This window comes from Lepidothrix coronata, unplaced genomic scaffold, assembly GCF_001604755.1.
Source record: "Lepidothrix coronata isolate B3197 unplaced genomic scaffold, Lepidothrix_coronata-1.0 Scaffold1, whole genome shotgun sequence".
Classification (NCBI taxonomy): domain Eukaryota; kingdom Metazoa; phylum Chordata; class Aves; order Passeriformes; family Pipridae; genus Lepidothrix; species Lepidothrix coronata.
In genome coordinates, this window is record NW_016690181.1 from 772,299 (window position 1) to 791,334 (window position 19,036).

The 19,036-nt window shown below is 38.3% G+C and overlaps 1 protein-coding gene across 3 annotated transcripts; it reads left to right on the forward strand.

Annotated features, from left to right (window-relative positions):
• The first annotated feature begins 207 nt into the window (after positions 1-207).
• On the forward strand, positions 208-13,639 carry PTGR2 (prostaglandin reductase 2). 3 transcript variants are annotated; one of them, XM_017810480.1, is made up of 12 exons: positions 230-248; positions 2,552-2,625; positions 4,335-4,402; positions 5,095-5,323; positions 5,707-5,825; positions 6,819-7,010; positions 7,946-8,116; positions 9,058-9,267; positions 10,052-10,173; positions 11,402-11,489; positions 12,263-12,302; positions 13,425-13,639. In XM_017810480.1, the coding sequence occupies exons 5-12, from the start codon at positions 5,823-5,825 to the stop codon at positions 13,487-13,489; spliced, it is 891 nt and encodes a 296-aa protein (XP_017665969.1). In that variant the 5' UTR covers positions 230-248; positions 2,552-2,625; positions 4,335-4,402; positions 5,095-5,323; positions 5,707-5,822; the 3' UTR covers positions 13,490-13,639. The 3 variants fall into 3 exon arrangements, with proteins under 3 accessions (XP_017665952.1, XP_017665961.1, XP_017665969.1); XM_017810472.1 differs by lacking the exon at positions 5,095-5,323 and having other exon boundaries at positions 229-248; XM_017810463.1 differs by lacking the exons at positions 2,552-2,625; positions 5,095-5,323 and having other exon boundaries at positions 208-248.
• Positions 13,640-19,036: the final 5,397 nt, after the last annotated feature.

Below are 19,036 nucleotides of genomic sequence, written 5' to 3' on the forward strand. Positions count from 1 at the left end.
TCTGTCAAAGGTTGGACTCGATAATCTTGGAGGCCTTTTCCAGCCGTAATGATTCAATATGGTTTTGTGTGATTCTGCGATTCAGACGATGAGCCGCCATCCGCACCACAGCTCTGCGCGCCCGCCGGGCCGGGCTGGGCCATCGCCGCTTTAAGGGGGTGTCCCAGCGTTTCCCTGTTTAAGGCCCGCGCGCGCGCGGCGGGCCCGGGGTGGTGCCGGTTGTTGTCGGGCGGTCGGGGCGGCTCAAGGTGAGCGGGAACCTCGGGGGTCCTGGGGAATGGAGCCGTGCCGAGGGTCCGCCGGGGGGGAGCTCCGCAGAGTCCACTCGGTCCTCCTTCCCGGGAGTCGTTTCGTCAGGGATTAGCGCCTCCTCGCTGCGGGGCAGGCGGGGACACAGGTGTGGCGCTTGGGAGAGGCTGCTGGGATTGCCCGATCCCTGGAACGAGAGCGGGAATGGAGCTTTACTGGGCTCCGGGGTGCCGGGGCGGTGGAGCGATCACGGAGGAGAGGAGAGGGAGAGGAGCCCATGGCACCTCCAGATGAGCCCGTAGGACCGAACCCCCTGCGCTGCCTCTCGCCCCTCTCGGTTTCCCTCTCCGGGGCTGTTCTGTCCGCAGCTTCTGACACTGATCACGACCTGCCTGCAGGGGCTCCTCCACCTTTGGCAGCAATGATTTCTAACGTGGTCTTTAGGCATACCTGCTAAGGTGGATAATCAGTGCGCTCTCTGGGATTGCGTGGGAGCCTGCATACTGCATCATAGGCTTCCCCCAAAAAAATCCCGTCAGGTGATGCATCTGCCTTTCTGGGAACAGTCTACATTCCTTATGTAAAATTCTGCTAAGAAAAAAATAGGCCTTGTGTATATATACTATATAAATATATGGTATTTTAAAATAATTTTCAGCAACTCCAATACAACTATTTATATATATATATAAAAAAGCCTAGGATGCAGTACATGAGAACTTTTAGTTTTGGGTTTTTCTGGCACCTAAATCCGAAAAAGTAAAGTTTATATAGTCCTGTTGTATGTAGATATGAATGTGTATACTTACTGGAACTTTTGCTCTGTATGTCAGTGAAATCTGATAAAAAGCTCAAAAATATTAGGCTTCTTGGAATATATATATAAAAAAGATGGCTGGATCAAGATCCTACTACTATGGTCGTTCTTTCTTTTTCATCTGCTTCTTTCTTGGAGGAAAGACTGCATCTTTCCTCAGCCCTTAACAGTGTGTCAGAAAGCCCACATGAAGAAAACACTGTGGGAGGAACTTCACACCAGAGAATTCAGTGATAAGACATAGAACATTAGGAAATCTGGATTTATTAGTTCAGTTCATGAAAGTACTCAACCTTTTTATGGCATGTGCTTTTCTCCATTCATGACAGTCAGTATTGATTCTGGCTTGTGATTAATTAATATTCATCAAATGTAGAGCTCCTTAGGGATGTGGTGAAGACTTTGGTACTTAATCTACTACATTTTCTTTTCCATTTCCATTTACCTCACTTTACTAGTTACACTTTTGGTTTTTTTTTTTTCTTTTTGACTAGTCATTCCTGTCTCCATTTCCTTGATTCTGTCCCATTCATCATTCCCAGTTTCTTCAGTTCTCTCTCCCCATGCTGTTTCTCTTTTGTGTGCTTTACTGACCTTTAAGTTGCTATTCTTGCCACGTTTCCGTGTTCTGATTCCTAGTCCCAGTTCTTTCTCATCTTTCTTTCCTGTGCATTCCTCATTCAGAATCATTCTTTCCTGAAATTTCTTTTCTTGAGGTTTCCTCTGAGGATCCTTGCTCCAGCCATTTTGACACTGCAGTTTCAGAAGTCTTCCAAGTATTCTTGTCCTCTGTTTAAATTGACTGCTTTCTTCCTTCATGCTGCCTGGGCCTAATACAGGGCAACCTTCTCTTCCTTTTTTTTTTTTTTTTTTTTTTTTTTAACTAGGCTGCACGTGGCATGGGCTTTAACAACTTGAAAGCAGGTGAATCATTCTGGCAAAAGTATATGTAACTGAAAAGTGTGTCTTACAGGCAGTCTCAGAAACAAGAAGTTCTAGGAACCAAGCCTAGGACAAACGAACAAACTGGAGCATTTTAGCGTTGAGGAATTTATTTAATGCTTTTAAAAGGAATTGTCATGTGTGTCTGCAAAAATGGGGAAAGGCAAGGGAGCAAAGGGATAAGAATAAAACTGGGCTAAAACATACTTATGCTCCCATGCAGATACTGCTGTTGTGCTGCTTAATGGTCCTGTTGTACTTATAGTATGGGTCAGATAGTGTGAACTTGGCATAGAATGATGATGTTAAAACTTGCTATTGATTTTTACTCTATTTGATGTTTAAGTGTAAAACCAACTCAGACTGCTTTTGTTTGGAAAAGCTAAACAATGCTAATGTGTGTTGCTCTGTGTTGTCTTTTATAAAAAACAGAGTCAAAAACATCCTTCATGTTGACATTATGCATGTATTGGAAAAGATTGTGTATATGATACAAATCCCTTTTATTTCACTTTTAAAAAATCTGTTCTCTCTCTCCAAAAGCTTTCCTCAGTTTACAGTGCTAAAGGATGGTGCCTCTACTTATTTTCTTAAGTCACTTGCTTATTGTTTATAAGGTGAGGAAAGCTTGATTCGCAGTATGCTGTGCTGTTAGTGTGACCATTTGCTTGCATAATGGTGTTGCTGACTTCCACTGTAAGTGCACTCATATTTAGAAATAAATGGTCCATCTGCAGTGTTGTATTTACTGTGACAGTTATCATAAAATGAGTGACAATTCACTTGCCAGCTTAGCTTTCTGTCCACCCACTCACAGTGTCTGGAAGATCTTCAAATTAAATTAGTACACATGCTCCTCAAACAAAAGCTGTGAGAATGACCAGGGAAATAAACGGCATTTTTGTTCCCTCAAAATGTCAGGCATTCAAAGAAGTAGTCAAAACTTATATTGGATACTTTTTCCACTCTTTTTCTAGACTGTTGTTCTAAATTGTTTTGTCCAAAGAACTCTGCAGGTCACTCATTTTTCAGTGATGTGATGCTGTAAAGACACATTTGAGGTTCATTCCTTATAGCTTGTAGCATCCTTAGGTCTTGAAATACTGAAAAGAAATTAACTCTAGAATAAATTTTGCCAAATAAGTAGCTTTTCAAGTGCAAACACAATCAAGTGCTAAACCTTTATCTTTTTAATAAGATACTTGTGTTTTGAGTCAGTTGTGGGTTTTAGAGGAGAGGGAAAGGCCAGGGACACCTTTTCTCCTGATAACTTTTTAATTATGTTTTCAGCACTCCAGGCTGTAGTTTTTGATGGTCTGTGAGTGCTGTAATGTAAATACTAACGATACAGAAGAAGGTTCTGTATGTTGCAGTGTTTAAAGAATAAAGGTGTTGGATAAGTGGTGGTGAGGTACTCTTTCAAGGCTCATCTTTTAGCTTCACTCCAATTTGCCGTTCTTGTCAGCAAAATAAACATTATGACAAAGACATCAGCTATCATGTTTCATTCCATAATGTCCTTGGTTCATGTGGATGTTGGTTATTTATGACACTCTGCTGAGAACAGTAGTAACACTTTTATTTTGTATTAGCTCCGAAAGCATGCAAGATCATGATTTTTCTCCTGTTAAATCAGTTTAATTCCCTCTTAATCACTTTGCATCTCACAGGTGCAAGACCACAGATTTACAGTCCTCTTTTATACTGTTTAAAGTCAAGGAAAAATTATTCTGTAGATCAGATCAAGTGGAAATCTAATTCTTTCTTATCTCGGCCAGACCATTTCTTAGGAGAAAATGCACTGCTAGTAGGAAGAATTACTGTTTCACACAACACATCTTACACAACAATCTCTTTTTATCAAGTACCTGCAAACTGATATTCTGAAGTGCCTGTGTGCCTTTTATTGAGTGGCACCTGACTTTGCATGCAAAGCTGTCTCTGTGTCTTTTTGGTGGGAACAGAGTATTCTCAGTCAGCACACGAAAGCGAATCAAACACATTTCCTGCAACCTGGTAGGAGGTGGTGATGGTCTTACAAGGAGCATGGGACATTATAATTTTCAGTCTTTCCAGCATGTGCTACTGCAAAGTTGTATAAAATCTGGGCTTTAACAAGATAAACAGGGAAACTCCTTACTCACACATTTATTTATTTTATGTGTGAGGTTGGTTTAAATGATTCCTTGTATGATTCTTGGGCATGGATGCTGAAGCTGGTGGGGCCCGTGTTTCATCCCCAGTTTCCAAATTCTTTTTTTGCCCCATATTCTTTTTTTGAAGAAAACTTGTGTTTCAGTCCTTCAAACAACATTTTCTTTTGTAGAGATCCAGTGCGAAATTGCTGCAAAGCAGGGATGATTATACAGAGAGTAGTGCTGAATTCACGGCCTGGTATGTATTTCTCTCCGATAAAGAAGCCATTGTGTGTGTTATGGTTGCCTTATGCTCCAACATGGTGAGGGTAGAAACAGGCACTAACTTGAGATATTGGCATTTGTATGCCTTAATATTGCATGCAGCAATAAATAAAGTTTATTGTGAAGTGCTTTTATTTAGTCCGTATATACTGATTTCTAAACTCTTGGGTGAGAAAAAAAGGATTAATGCATAATATATGAGAAGTGTAGGGACTCAAAGGGAAGAAAGATTAGCAAACAGAGCTTTTTAGTTCTGACATTTGTTCTTTTTACATTTTAAGAGATGACTAAAATATTTTGTTACTATTAATTTTTGCTTCTTTTTAGTAAATATTGAATCTTTTATTCCATGTTTCAAAGTGTTTATTTTTTAAATTTATAAATTTATACTCCTGAGGGTTTGTTTACTTTCTTGCTTACACATTTGCTGTGTTATGGATGTCAGCAGAATAGTCTGAATAGTGAATTCATAAATTTTCTGTTGTAGAAGACATTAAGTTTTGCAGGGAGTATTGTATGCTGTTTAATGCCAAAATAGTCCTAAGCAGTAAGAATTATTGTTTGACCTGCAAATAAGTCTTTCAAAATGTTACAAAGGTAGCCTGCTGGAGTTGTGCAGTCACTCTGACTTAAAATATACAAGGGTGTCTGGCTGTCTCCTTTTAGTGCCAGTGGTTCCAGTTGTCAGTCTGATTGACCTGCTGCATGTGGTACCAACCCGAGGGTGAAGGCTCCAGTTCTGGGGCTCTTGGCACAGTTTTTCAGGTGTTTCTGGGAAGCTTTAATTTAAAGAGGTCTGTCTGTATATGCAAAGGGATGCTCTTGAAGCATATGCATGTGCAGTGGCTGTGATCTGTATTCCCTCAATCCTGCTTGAGTCAAAAGAGGCAGAAAGGTGAGAGTTTAAAACTGGTTAAAATTTATGGTCATTTGCTATTGGCAGAATAGTGCATGATGATTTTGTTGTGTGTGAGAAGTCCCAGTGCATATCTTAGTTTTGACCACTAGGGGCTTTTCAGCGTATAAGAGTATACAGAACCATTTTTAAGAATGGGAACAGTCCCTGATTTTATTTTTTTAAATTTGCCCTAATTGTTCATAACAATCATGTGTAGCAAACAGCATGGAAACTGAAAGTTGGTAGGTAGTTTTATACCTGAGTAAATATATAACCTAACTTACTCTAAAAAGGACTAACTTGAAAAAAGGCCTTCCTGTATTGATTTAGGGAAGCTCTATATTGATTCATTTATTTGTTTGATTTTAAAATAACTCTAGGGAAGAATGGAGTGCCAGTGGCTGAAAACTTCCAACTAGAACAAAGTACAATAGCGGATACGGTCCAAGCAGGACAAGTGCGTGTTAAAACCCTCTATCTCTCTGTGGACCCTTACATGGTAGGTGATGGACTTAGGGCTAAGCCAGAATTTGTTTTATAACATATCTTCAACTCTGTACCTGTCACGATGTTTAACACTGAAGTTACTAATTAAAGGACTCCAGTATATCTCTAGTATAACTTAATAATTGTATTCATTCTGATGGAGTTATGTTGGGAAGGAATTCAGCTTTAATGTGCCTTGGATATATGTAGAAATATGACTTTATAGAACCAGGAAGGGACTGTGAGCCCTGGTATACCATTACAGATTTGTTTGTATCAGCTTTTCCTTTAACCTTTAAAATTCTATAAGAATTTTGCCTTTCTTATGTATGTATTTTCCAATTCTATACAATTGTAAAAATCATGTGGTTGGGAGAGTTGGGGTTGAAATGAAAGTGAAGGTGGAAGAAGAACCAAAGAGACACAGTCTGTAGAAGTTTGCTATAAAGAGAATTCTGAGCATTTATTACCTGCATAGATGGAGATAGTAGAAAAGTCTACATTTCTGGAAAGTAGGTTTAGCTTGGGAGTTAAGAAAAAGTTTAATAATCCTGAAGTACTGACTTAGGCAACAGAGGGAGATGTAAAGAAAATACTTCTGATTTCAAGATATTTCATTAAACAGATCTCTGTCAAGGATGGTCTACATACGTTTGACTGCCCTTCAGTGCATAGGCACAGACTAAGTGATTTGTGGGTGTTTTTTTCAATCCTGCATTTCTAAGATCCATTCAGTTAAGAAATGGAATTTGTAGTATTCTTGTCAGATCTGAGCCAGTCATCTTTGGTTGCATGGGTGCCTTTGAGGCAACATCTGTAGAACGTGTTGGCTTTGGTAACACTGCCGGAGGAGAACAGAATGGTCCATCCTCCTTTTGTAGTGAGCAAACAAGGGGAAAGATAAGACAAGATTATGAATATTTGGGGCTTATTGAGAGATTTTTGAGGAGCCCTTTGTGTTTGAAGTTTTAAACACATCTCCTCAAGTTAAAGCCTTGTCTTTCAGCGCTGCCGAATGAATGAGGACACTGGCTCCGATTACCTCCAGCCCTGGCAGCTCTCTGAAGTTGCTGATGGTGGCGGTGTTGGGGTTGTGGAGGAGAGCAAGCATGATAACTTCGCTGAAGGAGACTTTGTAACTTCCTTCACCTGGCCCTGGCAGACAGTGGCAATTCTCGATGGAAGCTTGCTACAAAAGGTAATATAAATGCAAAGCCCGGATTATCTTTTACTATTTCTTTTACTAAACCTTTTTTTTTTTTTTCTAAATAACTGCTGATACTACTAGTGTTAACTACCGTTAATGATACTATTTTTTAGTCAAAAACAAGCCAACGTTACTCAAACAACTAGTTTTCAGAAGGCAGATCCAGTCATAGGTGCCAAAATCTGTATCAATTTCTCTTTTTTCATAGCAAAGAAAAATTTAGATGCTTTTGTTGGTTAGCAGGCACGCCAGTATTATTTCAATTGTTGTTTTTTTAATAAATTTGCCTGAAACTCCTTCTGCTAATTAATTCTGATAATTATTCTAATTCTAGTAGAACTCCTGATCCATGAGAGTGTAGTTGCAAGACATGAAAAGCTTTCAACATGTTTAATTTAATTTATTTCACTAATATATGTTAGTAAAAGCTTTTACTTGAGATTTTACATCCACAGAAGAAAGGGTATTCAATATTAAGTTGAAAGTGGAGAGGGAACAGTGCACTAGATATATTGTGTTGCTCGTTCTCTTGTAACACAGCAAATGACTGTAGTTAGAGAATTTATACTTTCCAATAAACTCCTCCCTTTAGGACCCTTTGCCACCAATCTGCAATCACAATATTTGATAAAATGGTGAATTGTCATTCCTTATAGGGATTGTTCACTTACTGGAAACTTCTTGTCTCCCAACTGCTTTTTGACACTTTCATAATTTAAGTTTTAAAAATTTTTTCTAAAACTATGGAAATATAAAGTTTTTGTATGAACTTGTTGTTAGGATAGAACTAGTCCAGAGATAGCTCCTCCCTACCAGTTGTGCCTTGCCTGGAAAATATCCTGAGTTAGTCTTCTATCCTCAGGCAATCAAACGGCAAAACCTCACCTTAAAAACAAATGAAGACCACACGCGTTTCTGTTTTGTAGCTTGTTCCACAGCTTGTAAATGGACGCCTTTCCTACTTTCTCGGTGCAGCTGGGATCACGGGACTGACGGCCCTGCTGGGTGTCAGGGAGAAGGGACACGTGGCTGTGGGTGCAAATCAGACAATGGTGGTGAGTGGAGCAGCCGGTGCTTGCGGCTCTTTGGCTGGCCAGGTAGGATGGGCTTAAGACACATGAACATACTCTGTGAGTAGGTATGACCACATGGGGAGAGCCAGTTTCACAGATTTGGCACACACTCTCACTGGGAAAGATTTTAGATGTGAAACTAAGTGTCATGAAACTGGGATAGGAGAGAGCAGCCCGTGGTGATTACTTGTTGCTAGCATAAGTAAAGTAGATGGTGTAAATACCTGTATTTATATACATTTATATAGTAGCCTGCCACCTCAACACTGTCTTTGTATTGACTAGAGACTTTAATTTTTTTTCTGTGGTCAGTAGGAAAAAATGTGGTAAACCCTTTGTGCTGTGTTCTGTGACATTCTTCGTGTTTTGAGGTTTACAGCCGTTTTGTCCTCCTCAGTTTGCTTTGCACACTGTTGCAGTGTGTATATGCATATCTACAAATATATATATAATACATACTCATATATACACAAATACAATAGCTATTAAGCAAGCTTTAGACTTACTAATAGAGAGAAGCTACGAAGAAACAATGCATAAGCAAATGGATGAAGAATGTATTTATATCCATTATTGTCTAATTTTTTTTCCCTTTTATTAGCTAAGTTATGTTACTTAGCAGATGTAATTGTATACTATATTTGGTTCTCAAGTACTACCAGTCATTGGTGACTCCACAAATTAAATCTTCTGCAGTCAGTGAGTTATGGAAAGATGGCAAATTGTACCTGCCCCTTATCTAGGTGTGAGGAGGGAGTGACAAGAGGCAATTGTATCACATGGGATAGGAACATGCACTGGACTTTGCTGCCTGCGGTTTGGTGGATGGGGGATAACTGTAACACTCTCTAAGGTCCCCTTTCACCCACTGGTACCTGTATGCAGATGAATGATTTGACTTGTCTTTATAGTTTGGGGGTTTTAGTTGGTTTGTTGTTATTTTTTTTTTAACTGTGTGCCTGCAGATTGGCCGTCTGGAGGGCTGCTCTAGAGTGGTGGGAATCGCTGGCACAGATGAAAAGTGCTCCATTTTGGTCCAAGAAATGGGGTTTGATGCTGCTATCAATTACAAGAAGGGAAATGTGGCAGAACAGCTACGTGAACTCTGCCCAGGCGGTGTGGATGTTTACTTTGACAATGTTGGTGGAGACATCAGTGATACGGTTATAAGTCAGGTGATTATTCCAGCTGTCAGGCTTATTCTAGTTATTCTGCAGTGTCTGCATGCCCAGCTTTGAATTAATTCATACTAGAGTCCATCCTGTAATACAGCAGAGCAGGTTTTCCACTTCAGTGATCTAATCCAGGTGCCGATTCTGGTCTTGAGGAGAAATCAGATATTTGAAATCAGTATCTGTCATTTGGACTAACCTGGCAGTACAGTAATTGAAACATGATTTCTGCTTCTTGTCTCTCACATCTTAGGCCAGGAGACTTGGTAATATTCTATAAAAATTTTGTCTATCACCACAGTAATCTTGTCTTTTGCCAGCTTTCGTTTTCTGGCTTGATGCAAGACTAGTTCTGCAGGGCCTCCATAAAGACTTCATTGTTAACATACAACCACTCTGTGTCGTGACAGGGAGGCTTCGGTGGCAATGCCATCTTTGGGAGTTCTAAATCACAGCTGTATCCAACAGCTGTATTAAATTTCTCTGTCCTATTATCCCTCTTCTGAAAAAAGGGCACACAGTAAGATAACAATTTCTCATATTCCTTTTATTTAGTGCCTTTTAAAATTACAGTAGGCTGTATAGCATTTATTTTTCCACTATTGCCTTGCATTTACCCATTTGAGTGCTGTCATAGGTTGAATGAGACTGCATGCAATTTTCCCACTCTTTTACAGGAAGTGTGGTTCATGTGAAAGTTTTGCAATATAATCTATTGCATCTCTGAAAAATTTAGTTTTTGAGACAGAGGAATGTAATTTTTCCCACTTTGTGCTGTCCCAAACAGATGAATCAGAACAGCCATATCATCCTGTGTGGACAGATTTCTCAATATAACAAAGATGTGCCTTATCCTCCTCCGCTGCCTCCTGACATAGAAAAAATACAGAAAGAAAGGAACATCACAAGGTACATTTCTCCTCCAGGACTAATGACCAGGTTCCAGGTCGATTGCACATGTGTTGTTGTGACTTTGATGTTTGGAAGGTAGTCTGTAGATCCTCAATAGACATGTGTAATCTGAGCAGAGTGTTGCCATGCCTAAAAAGGAAACTGTAATCGCAATGTCAGTAAATCCCTTCTCTTACATTTATCTTTATCAGCATAAAAAATGGGAAGTGATGTTGTTACACATGCTCATACATATCTATTGTTACACTTTTTTTGTGATGGATAAATGTAGTCCTGGAATTTCTAATAGATTCTTTAGTACAAGAGCAGGTATTGCTGTGGTTCTGTTCTCAAATGTGCCTTCTCAGAGTGCCTTCTCTCAAAGTGTAGTAATTCAGGCAAAGAGAAAATCAAATATTTTTGAAGTAAGGATGCAGCTGATGCAGTTAATTTTATTGAAATTACATTTTTAGTATTTGGAGGTTTTTTTATATAATGGGACTGTAGGTGTGACATATACAGGTAAAACAGTTTTGCTATGACTCTGGGAATTGCTGAATCTCCTATCAGGATTCAGATGCAGCTAAAGTAGAGATTGGGAGCAGAGTCTTAGGAGAGTTTTCAGTCATTGCATTGCAGAAAGTTGGGGAGACTTTTGATTTCTGTGCAAATGGATTGACCTCTTCTAATTAAAATTCTTTTCTTGTCCCTGTTACTCTTGTCTGCATTTCAAAAAATGGATAAAATTAGTAGAATACAGTGCAGAATTTAGTCAGTATGTTGCTACAAGTAATTAGGATTTTTGATGATCATTTCTGTTTCTTGATTGCTATAGAAAGCTGTGACAGCACGATATGCAAAATTTTGAGTAGCCTGAAGTTAATTTATAGCACCATCTAATTGCAGCCCCACTAATTATTCTCTCTACTACCAAAAAAAAAAAAGGTAAAAAATAATAGGAATTTGCTTACATTTTATGGACATTTGCTTATTCTGGTGATATCAGTTTTATTACTCTTATCTCTGATACTTTAACAGAATTACTTGTCTAAGACAGATGTTTCTGTCAAGTTCCCACTGCAGGGAGCTGTCACAACAAGCTGGCAAAGGTCTGAGCTACATCTCATTGTAATTTGTACTCATAACCCTTCAGTTTCAACAATGCTGTTTCCTGAAAATTTTTTGTAAATATTTTAAAATGTTTACCAGTGTTTCTTAAATCAAAACTCATTCTTTTCTTTCACAGAGAAAGATTCTTAGTGTTGAACTATATGGACAAACATGAAGCTAGTATATTACAACTCTGCCAGTGGATCCAAGAGGGTAAACTGAAGGTGAGAACTTTTAGGTTTGATCTATGGCCTCTGATACTATGTCCTCAGATCATGGTCTGACTACAAGAAGACCAATTTCTTTGTCCCTGGCTCTCTTACTGTGCTCAGAATTGGACAGACTTTCTTAAGAATGTGTAAGGATGATTGAAAGCTTATAAGATAGCACTGTTTTAGAAGGTACCTGTGAGGATGGTCTGACTAATATGACAGACTTCTCTAATTACATGCTGCTCATGTCTTTATTTCAGTTTTCTTTATTTCAGTATAGGGTGCACTTTTTACTTAAAGGATCAGGCCTTCAAAAATATGACTTTCTAGTATCTGATCAGTTAAGTGTCCAGAATGCTTCTGAGGATCTTGTCTGAAATTTTATTTCAAGCTTTATAATCATCATTTATTATTTTGTGATAGGTATATGCTTAATCTGTACCTTCAGACAGAGGTCTGTCTGAATTAGTTTTTGTTTCTTCTAGTGATCAGTAAATTTTCCTGGGAAAATCCTGAGATGTGAAATTTTGGCAGAGGCAGGGATCTAATTGAAGAATTAAACAGTTCCTGTTCTGAATGAAGAATTAAATCACCTGCACACTTCGAAGAAAATATCCATATCTCTCTTGATGAAAGAGTCTGGTCCAAACAGAGCACTGTCCATTGTAGCAAGAGAAATCTTTAGATTTTGGTGGTTTCTGTGGCAGTTTCTTGGGATGTTTCTAAGAAATGTGAAATGCTAATCTTGTTTGAAAGAAACTAAAAGGACTTGTTTGCACTGACAGGTCAGAGAGACCATGGTAGAAGGCTTAGCAAACATTGGTGGTAAGATTTTTACATCATTTTCTAAGAATAATAATAAGCTTATTAAATACAATGACATTAGAGGTTAACTACCTCCTTTGTTTTATTTGGCAATTCAGATTTTTGTATTTTTCAAAACCATGATTTTTGTTATAATATTTTTAATGAGGCATTAGAGTGTTCTGTAAGAAAATTAATTTACATTTATAAAATCACTGAATATAAATTTTTTTAGGCTGCTACCTTAGCAGCCGATGATAGTCATCCTGATCTTACTGGTTTAAAGTGCTGCCTGTTTCTTAGAACTTGTGTGTAAGAAAATGCTATTTTGACAACTTTGAAATTATAGTTTAAAAAAGCCAAATATCTAACAGAGGTTGTTTTTGGATTTGGTGACAAAAATAAAATGAAAAGTACACACAAGAAAGGGCAAAGCATATTGGAGATTACTAAAGAAAGTAATTTTTTTTTTTAGCAGAACAAAATATCATGTAGCCTGTTCAAAATATTGTAACAAAGGAAATATAAAAATAAAGGAGGTCTTGTGACATGAGCCATGTGATCAAAGATGTACTGTAAGAATGCTTCCATGTCAAGTAAGGGGAAGGAGTATGATTTAGTCCATTTAGTCTTTAGTCCCACAAGATTGGAACTCATAGAATTAAGCGATAACCAAATCTTAGAGATTCCAGTTTATTCTAGTCATTGCTAATTGCTGCTTACTGGTATACATATGTATTTTGAAGGAATTTGGTCAAATACAGCAGTCATATTTCATACTTTCATATTTTGTTTACTCAAGGTATATTCTTTTGTACCAGCTTCTCACACTATTATACGATATTTGTAAGCCTTTTCTCTCACAAAGGCTTGTAAAACCCACAGCATTTGGGGGCTCTCCAGTCAAGCCTTGTCTCTCTTTGGTGTTTGCATGACATGTTACAACAGCAGCAAATGTAATCGTTAATTTGTATAGAGTCAAACAGTTGCTTATAAATCAGATTTTTTAAATTATGACACAAAGCTGCCCCAAAATGGGATCTCTCCTTTTTAGGGAGCTGTTTAATACATTTGCTTCTACCATTTTTGATTTCTTTTTTAAAGGTTACTTGGCACTAACTTGTTTCATTACTTCTCTTGAAGCTGCTTTCCAGTCCATGATGAGTGGAGGCAATATCGGGAAACAGATCGTCTCAGTTTCTAAGTAAAAGTCACTGGTTTGAGAAAAATAATTGCACTTTGTCTCTAATAGTGAGGAAGCTTTTACTTATACCAATTTCCATTTTTTAAATAAACCATCAAGTTGTTCTGTGTGAATTGAAAGCAGAGATTTTGGGATGCTAATAAACTAAATAGAATGCAGTCATTTATACTCAAAATGAGTAATACATTCTTTGAGGTGGTTTTGACAGTTGCCAGCTATAACCCTTGCACGTATTTCATGGTATGGTTTAAAAGTTAGAAAATCCCAGTGTTGTCCCAAACACAGGCTCATCACCTGGTCTGTGTATGATGGCACTTCACACACCAAGGCGGTAACCCTCAAAGGGCTGGCTCACCATCATCAAAACCTTACACTATTTACACGTTTTTAGCAATCAGCATTCATGGGTTACAATTTACATGGCTTTTTCATTAGTTAGTGCTCAAACCCTTATTTGCTGGTTGTATCTCTTGCTTCTCATGCTAATTATTCTGCACGTGCAGTTCTTCCCTCCGTTCCGGTCGGGGTCCATTTTGAGTAGATGGTTAATGGGTTGGTGGTCACCATCTCACCTGCTGGAATTACCTTTCCTCCAGTTACTGCTCAGTCCTGCTGACTTCACTCCTGGTGGCTCTCGTCCAGACAGCCCATTCATTTTGGGATTGTGTTCCGTTTCCCTTAAAACAAAGGATTAGCCAAGATACAAGTTTTACTATTCAATTGCTTAGTCATATCTGCCTAGCTATAGCTACTGATTAACAACAAAAAAATTGCAAAGTTTGGTTCAAATCTTGAGGGACTAGATATCACTAGGAACAGTTTCCAGTAAGTAATTTGTATACAGCCACCTAGTTTTGGTTTTAGAAGAATTTACTAGTGTAGATGTGCACCATTCCCATGGTAGATTGTCTCAGTGCCCAGGAACTTCTCTAGGAATTTTTAATTTACTAGTGTAAGTTTTCCCTGACAGTTCAACCAATCCAGCTAATCATTTTAGAACATAACTATTCTTATTTTTTTCCAGATAATTGCAATAAAAATTTCATTTCTAGAATGCAAAGTCTCTAATAACAAAGGTATTTCCATTTTGCCATCTGAAGCAAATTTCCACCAATCTGTCTTATCCGTTTTCTGTATTGTGTCATTATATCCTCTGTTTTCAGAGCCCTTGAAACCTAATTCAATTACAATTCCCTCTGCATGCAACTTGAGACCTTAATCAGATAGTTCAGGTGTAGGGTGATCCTTATTTACTCTTTTCAATCTTTGCATTCCAGGCTTAAATGAAGTTTTCTTTTTAGAATTCCTTTTCTGAATTCCACTGTATCTTATATTTATTATAATCTCCTGATTTTCACTAGTTTTACTGTTGTTTTCACTTCTCCAAGGTAACAGACAGAGAATCTCAAAACAGGCTGCCTAATGACAGAAGTAATGTTGCAGACACCTGATTATCTGTTCCCTCAGTAACTTCTCTTGGCTCTGAATTTTTAGTCTAACAATGCTCTTTTACCATCTCAGTGGGGAAACTTGAAAAATGAGCAGTCAGCTGATCTGTCCACAGAATGGGTTATGCATTGTCACTACCCAGGTCAAACTAAGTGGAATCCAAGGACTGGGAAAGAAACACTGCAAGAAAATAATTTTGTGTGCTGTGGAAAGTAAGGGTATCAGAATTGCCTAATGTTGTTGTGAGCAATATGAAAAACAGTCCTTTCATTTCCTAGTGCCTAAGCTGGCCCTGAAAGAAGGAAGCATGCAGTGATGGATGCCATAAACTTTGAGGAGAAGAGACCTGCAGTATAGCATTAGATTGTCTAAAATAATAATAAATACCTGTATATTTCAGAAGAAATTTCAACTATGAACTGTGGTGAATTTCTATTGTATGAATGTAAGAAAATAATCATAACAATAAGCATTGTTATGCATTTTTCAACTACAAAACTAGGGGACTGGTTCACTTTCAGCTGGATTGTGAATCCAGTTTGTGTCCCTAAAAGTGAGATCATCACCCAGTATGCAGTAAGCCAATCTCACATACAGAGCCAAGATCTTTGTTTTTTTCATGCCTGTGCAGAGATGAGTGCTGGGTGGCAAATCCAGCAAGCCAGCACACCCTCACTATGACAGGTGCTCATTTTTATACACTTGGAACAATATAAAAATTGTCATTCCCTGTACAGGCAACCACCTAAAGCTGTAGTCACTGACTTTGCTTTTTCCTTGTCTCCATTTAAAGATACAGTGCACTGTTATTTTACCTTGCATGCTCTATCAGGAAAAGGCTTATGTGAATAAGGGGTGATCTTAGCCTGTGATCAGGTATTTTACTATATTAATGAGCACGAAGTTCTGAGAAAGTTGTTCCTTGGCTTTGTAGTTTGATTTATACTGTTCTTACTTTTCCAGTCACGATTCTTGGTTTCTGTAGGTTTGGTTATTCCCTCGTTTTTCATAAGTTCTTTTTCCTGTCCTGTAGTATAATGAATTTTTAACCTTCTCATGGTACTTTTTTCAAGAACACTGGAATAGAAGCCAAAATTTTTATACAGTAACTTCAGTATGTTGTCATAGTTGGCAAATGAAAGACAGAAAGCAAGAGGTGAGCAAAATTCTATGAATTCCTACATATTGACTGTTTATAGATGAATAACTCAGTTGTGAAAGTTAAGCAGTGCAGGCTTGTATGACTTGGTAATTGATGTGTATATTAGAATCAGAGGCAGCAAGAAATGCAGTGATCCTGAGCACTGTGTCTAGACTTGGATTCCTGTCAACTGGATTTAATGAGGAGAGTGCTGCTGGGAATACAGCCTTTCCAAACAGCGTCCCCAGTGAGTGTGCTGATGTACCCCTTGTCCCCTTTCCTTTCTTTATTTGCTTCTATGTGCATATGCCTGATAGGAACATTCAGGTTGAAACAGCATCACCATCACTCTATGCACCCTGTGTTCTGCATTCAGTTTCTGCCAGGCAGATTAGCCTTAATGCACTCTAACACATTTAATCTTTCTGAATAAGTCTCCTCATCCTTACAGTTCATTCTTAGAGCAAATATGTAAATGCAAAACAAAATATCCCACTCCAGTGTTAACCAGTCATTAACACTCTACATGACCAACCATAACACACACACACACACACACACACACACTGCAGAAAATCTGGCTTTAACCTGAGGCTCCATTGCTGCTGCTTCTGAAAATTGTTATTGATGCAAAAATATTTTTACAAATGAGAATACTGGGTGCTTTTGGGGGCATGGTGTCACCATGGTGTTTTCCTATTTTCTTCTACCCTCGAAGGCTAACCCACATAAAAGTTGCAATGTCCTATAACATGCTTTCCCTATATATAGCATCCTCCAATCTATCAATTTTATTTCCATTTCCACAGCTTGTTTTGAGAGAAATGTCTTTTATTCTTAAAACTGAGGACTGTTCTCTTTTATTCCAGCCTACTTGGAAGGAAGTATACATAGGATAGTATTCAAAGCAAGCTAATTAAATACCTGCATATTTCAAAAGAGACTTCAGCTATGAACTGTGGTGAGTTTGTGTTGTATGAATGTAAGAAAGCAATTATAGTAATAACCACTACTAAACAGGTGTTAAAATGTTAATTTTCTTTCATATGTTATGGGTAAAAGGCTCAGTTTAATCTATTTATGTTTCTGGAGTTGCATTTTTTTGTCCAAAGTACAAATTTTATTCTTTTCAACCATATTTGATGAAGAGCTAGTCCAGAGTGAGCTCGTCTCTGGCACTGTGAGTTGACACACCTTCCAGAAGTAATCATCCTCTAGGAAGTTATTTTTCACAACTGAAACAAACTGTGATAAAATGATAACATTCCCAGCAGTATTATTTTTACAGCAATTGCTTAGTAATCCACACAAGTCATAAATCTATTAAGAGTTGTGATGTGAGGGGTGATCCAGAGTGAGATCATGCTGAGGTATTGATTCTTTACTGTAATAAAGGCAGCCTGATTGCAGCAGCATTCCTGGAGTTAGGTAAGCTATGGAGGGCAATACAAGTTCTAGGAGCATTAGTCAAGTGCCTTTGGAAAAAAAAAAAAGATGGGGACAGTCAAAGTAAACTTCATCCTGATACCCCCAATGTTTAGGATTCTCATGGAAGTATTTCTTTACCTGTGAATCCTGGTTCATGTTACCTCCTAAGAACAAACAAAAACCAAAGAGAGAAGATTCTTTAAACCAAGTGCCAACAATTATAAAAAATATTTTTTCACCTTAATTTCTCAATTATTGTAATAGTGTGGCTCTTCAGCTGTCATATATTTTGTATTGTGAGAGGTGTCATTTAAGAAAGGGTAACAAATAACTGGTAACAAAAATCCAGTATGCTTTGGATGTAGTAGATAGTTAATCACTGGCTCTAGAAGCACCAGTATTTGTAGAGTAGGAGTTGTGTGACAGTTGTCCCTAAAGTAGGGTTATTTCATCCGGTGTGCAAGAGCCAATCAATACACTGAGTCGAGATATTTGATTTTATTGCCATACTGTAGAATAGGATGTTGGGTATCTAACACTGTTGACCCTGAAAAGTGGAATCTTTCACCTGGTGTGCAAAGCCAGTAGATATACGAGGTTGAAGGGGGTGCTAGGTGGTAACCCCCAAAGCTAGCACATCGAAGGCCAAAAAATACAAGCATATGTATACAGTTCTGTTGAGGCAATATGGACATGATGAATCAACACCATTATTTGGCTAAGCTGCATTTGGCTTAAATTTCTCTCACCTTGATTTAAAGGTGCATTCTAAATTCATTGTGCAAGTTCACTGGGTAGGGGTCTTCACAGGCTGAGAGCCTCAGCTTCAGAGGTGTGGTTTTCACATTATAACCTGCTAAGTTCATCCAGAAGACACAATTTCTTAAGTTAGTTGTAACATTTTTAACCCCCAACCTTCGGAGGCTTGTTTGGGCTGGTGTAATTGTTGCTGGGTTTAGGAGCTCTCTAAGCACAGACACATAGTCTAGTTTAGAAAGGAGACATTGTTATAATTTTTACTATTTATACATTTTAGCAAACAAAGGAATTAGTGTCCATTTGCTACAACCTGCATAATCTCTTATTAATTACTTCTCTACCTTCTATTAATGATTCTCTTGCTTCTCATGGTAATTAGTCTATATGCTTAGTCTTTCTTTTGAGTTGGTGGATTTCTTGGGTTGGTGGCCCGTGAGTCAGTGGTCGCGATCTCCACCTGCCAGAATTACCTTTTACCCAGTCAGAGCCGATTTCAGCACAGTTGCTGAGTTGGCTTAATTAGTTTCTTCCTTATCTTGGGGGTTCTGCACGTCCTCGTGGCCCATAAATTCTCCATTCTTCATGTCCACCATCAGTGGTACATCCTTCCCAAGCTTTGTTAACCTCCCACTGTGTCTGAGATCTTTCAAGCATGCCGAGCCCTAAACTCTCAAGGCCAACAAGTAATTTGTCTTTCTAGCACCTGGACATCGCTTAGAGCTGGCTTGTTCGCTGCTGTTTCATGGATTAAATCTTCTTTCTTGTTGATTTGGT

Excerpts from the sequence above, each read along its gene's own strand:
- PTGR2 (XM_017810463.1), top strand. The coding sequence starts at position 4,366 with ATGATTATACAGAGAGTAGTGCTGAATTCACGGCCTG. Across the intron at positions 7,011-7,945 it reads ATGGAAGCTTGCTACAAAAG|CTTGTTCCACAGCTTGTAAA; the intron begins GTAATATAAATG and ends TCTGTTTTGTAG. Across the intron at positions 10,174-11,401 it reads AAAGAAAGGAACATCACAAG|AGAAAGATTCTTAGTGTTGA; the intron begins GTACATTTCTCC and ends TTTCTTTCACAG.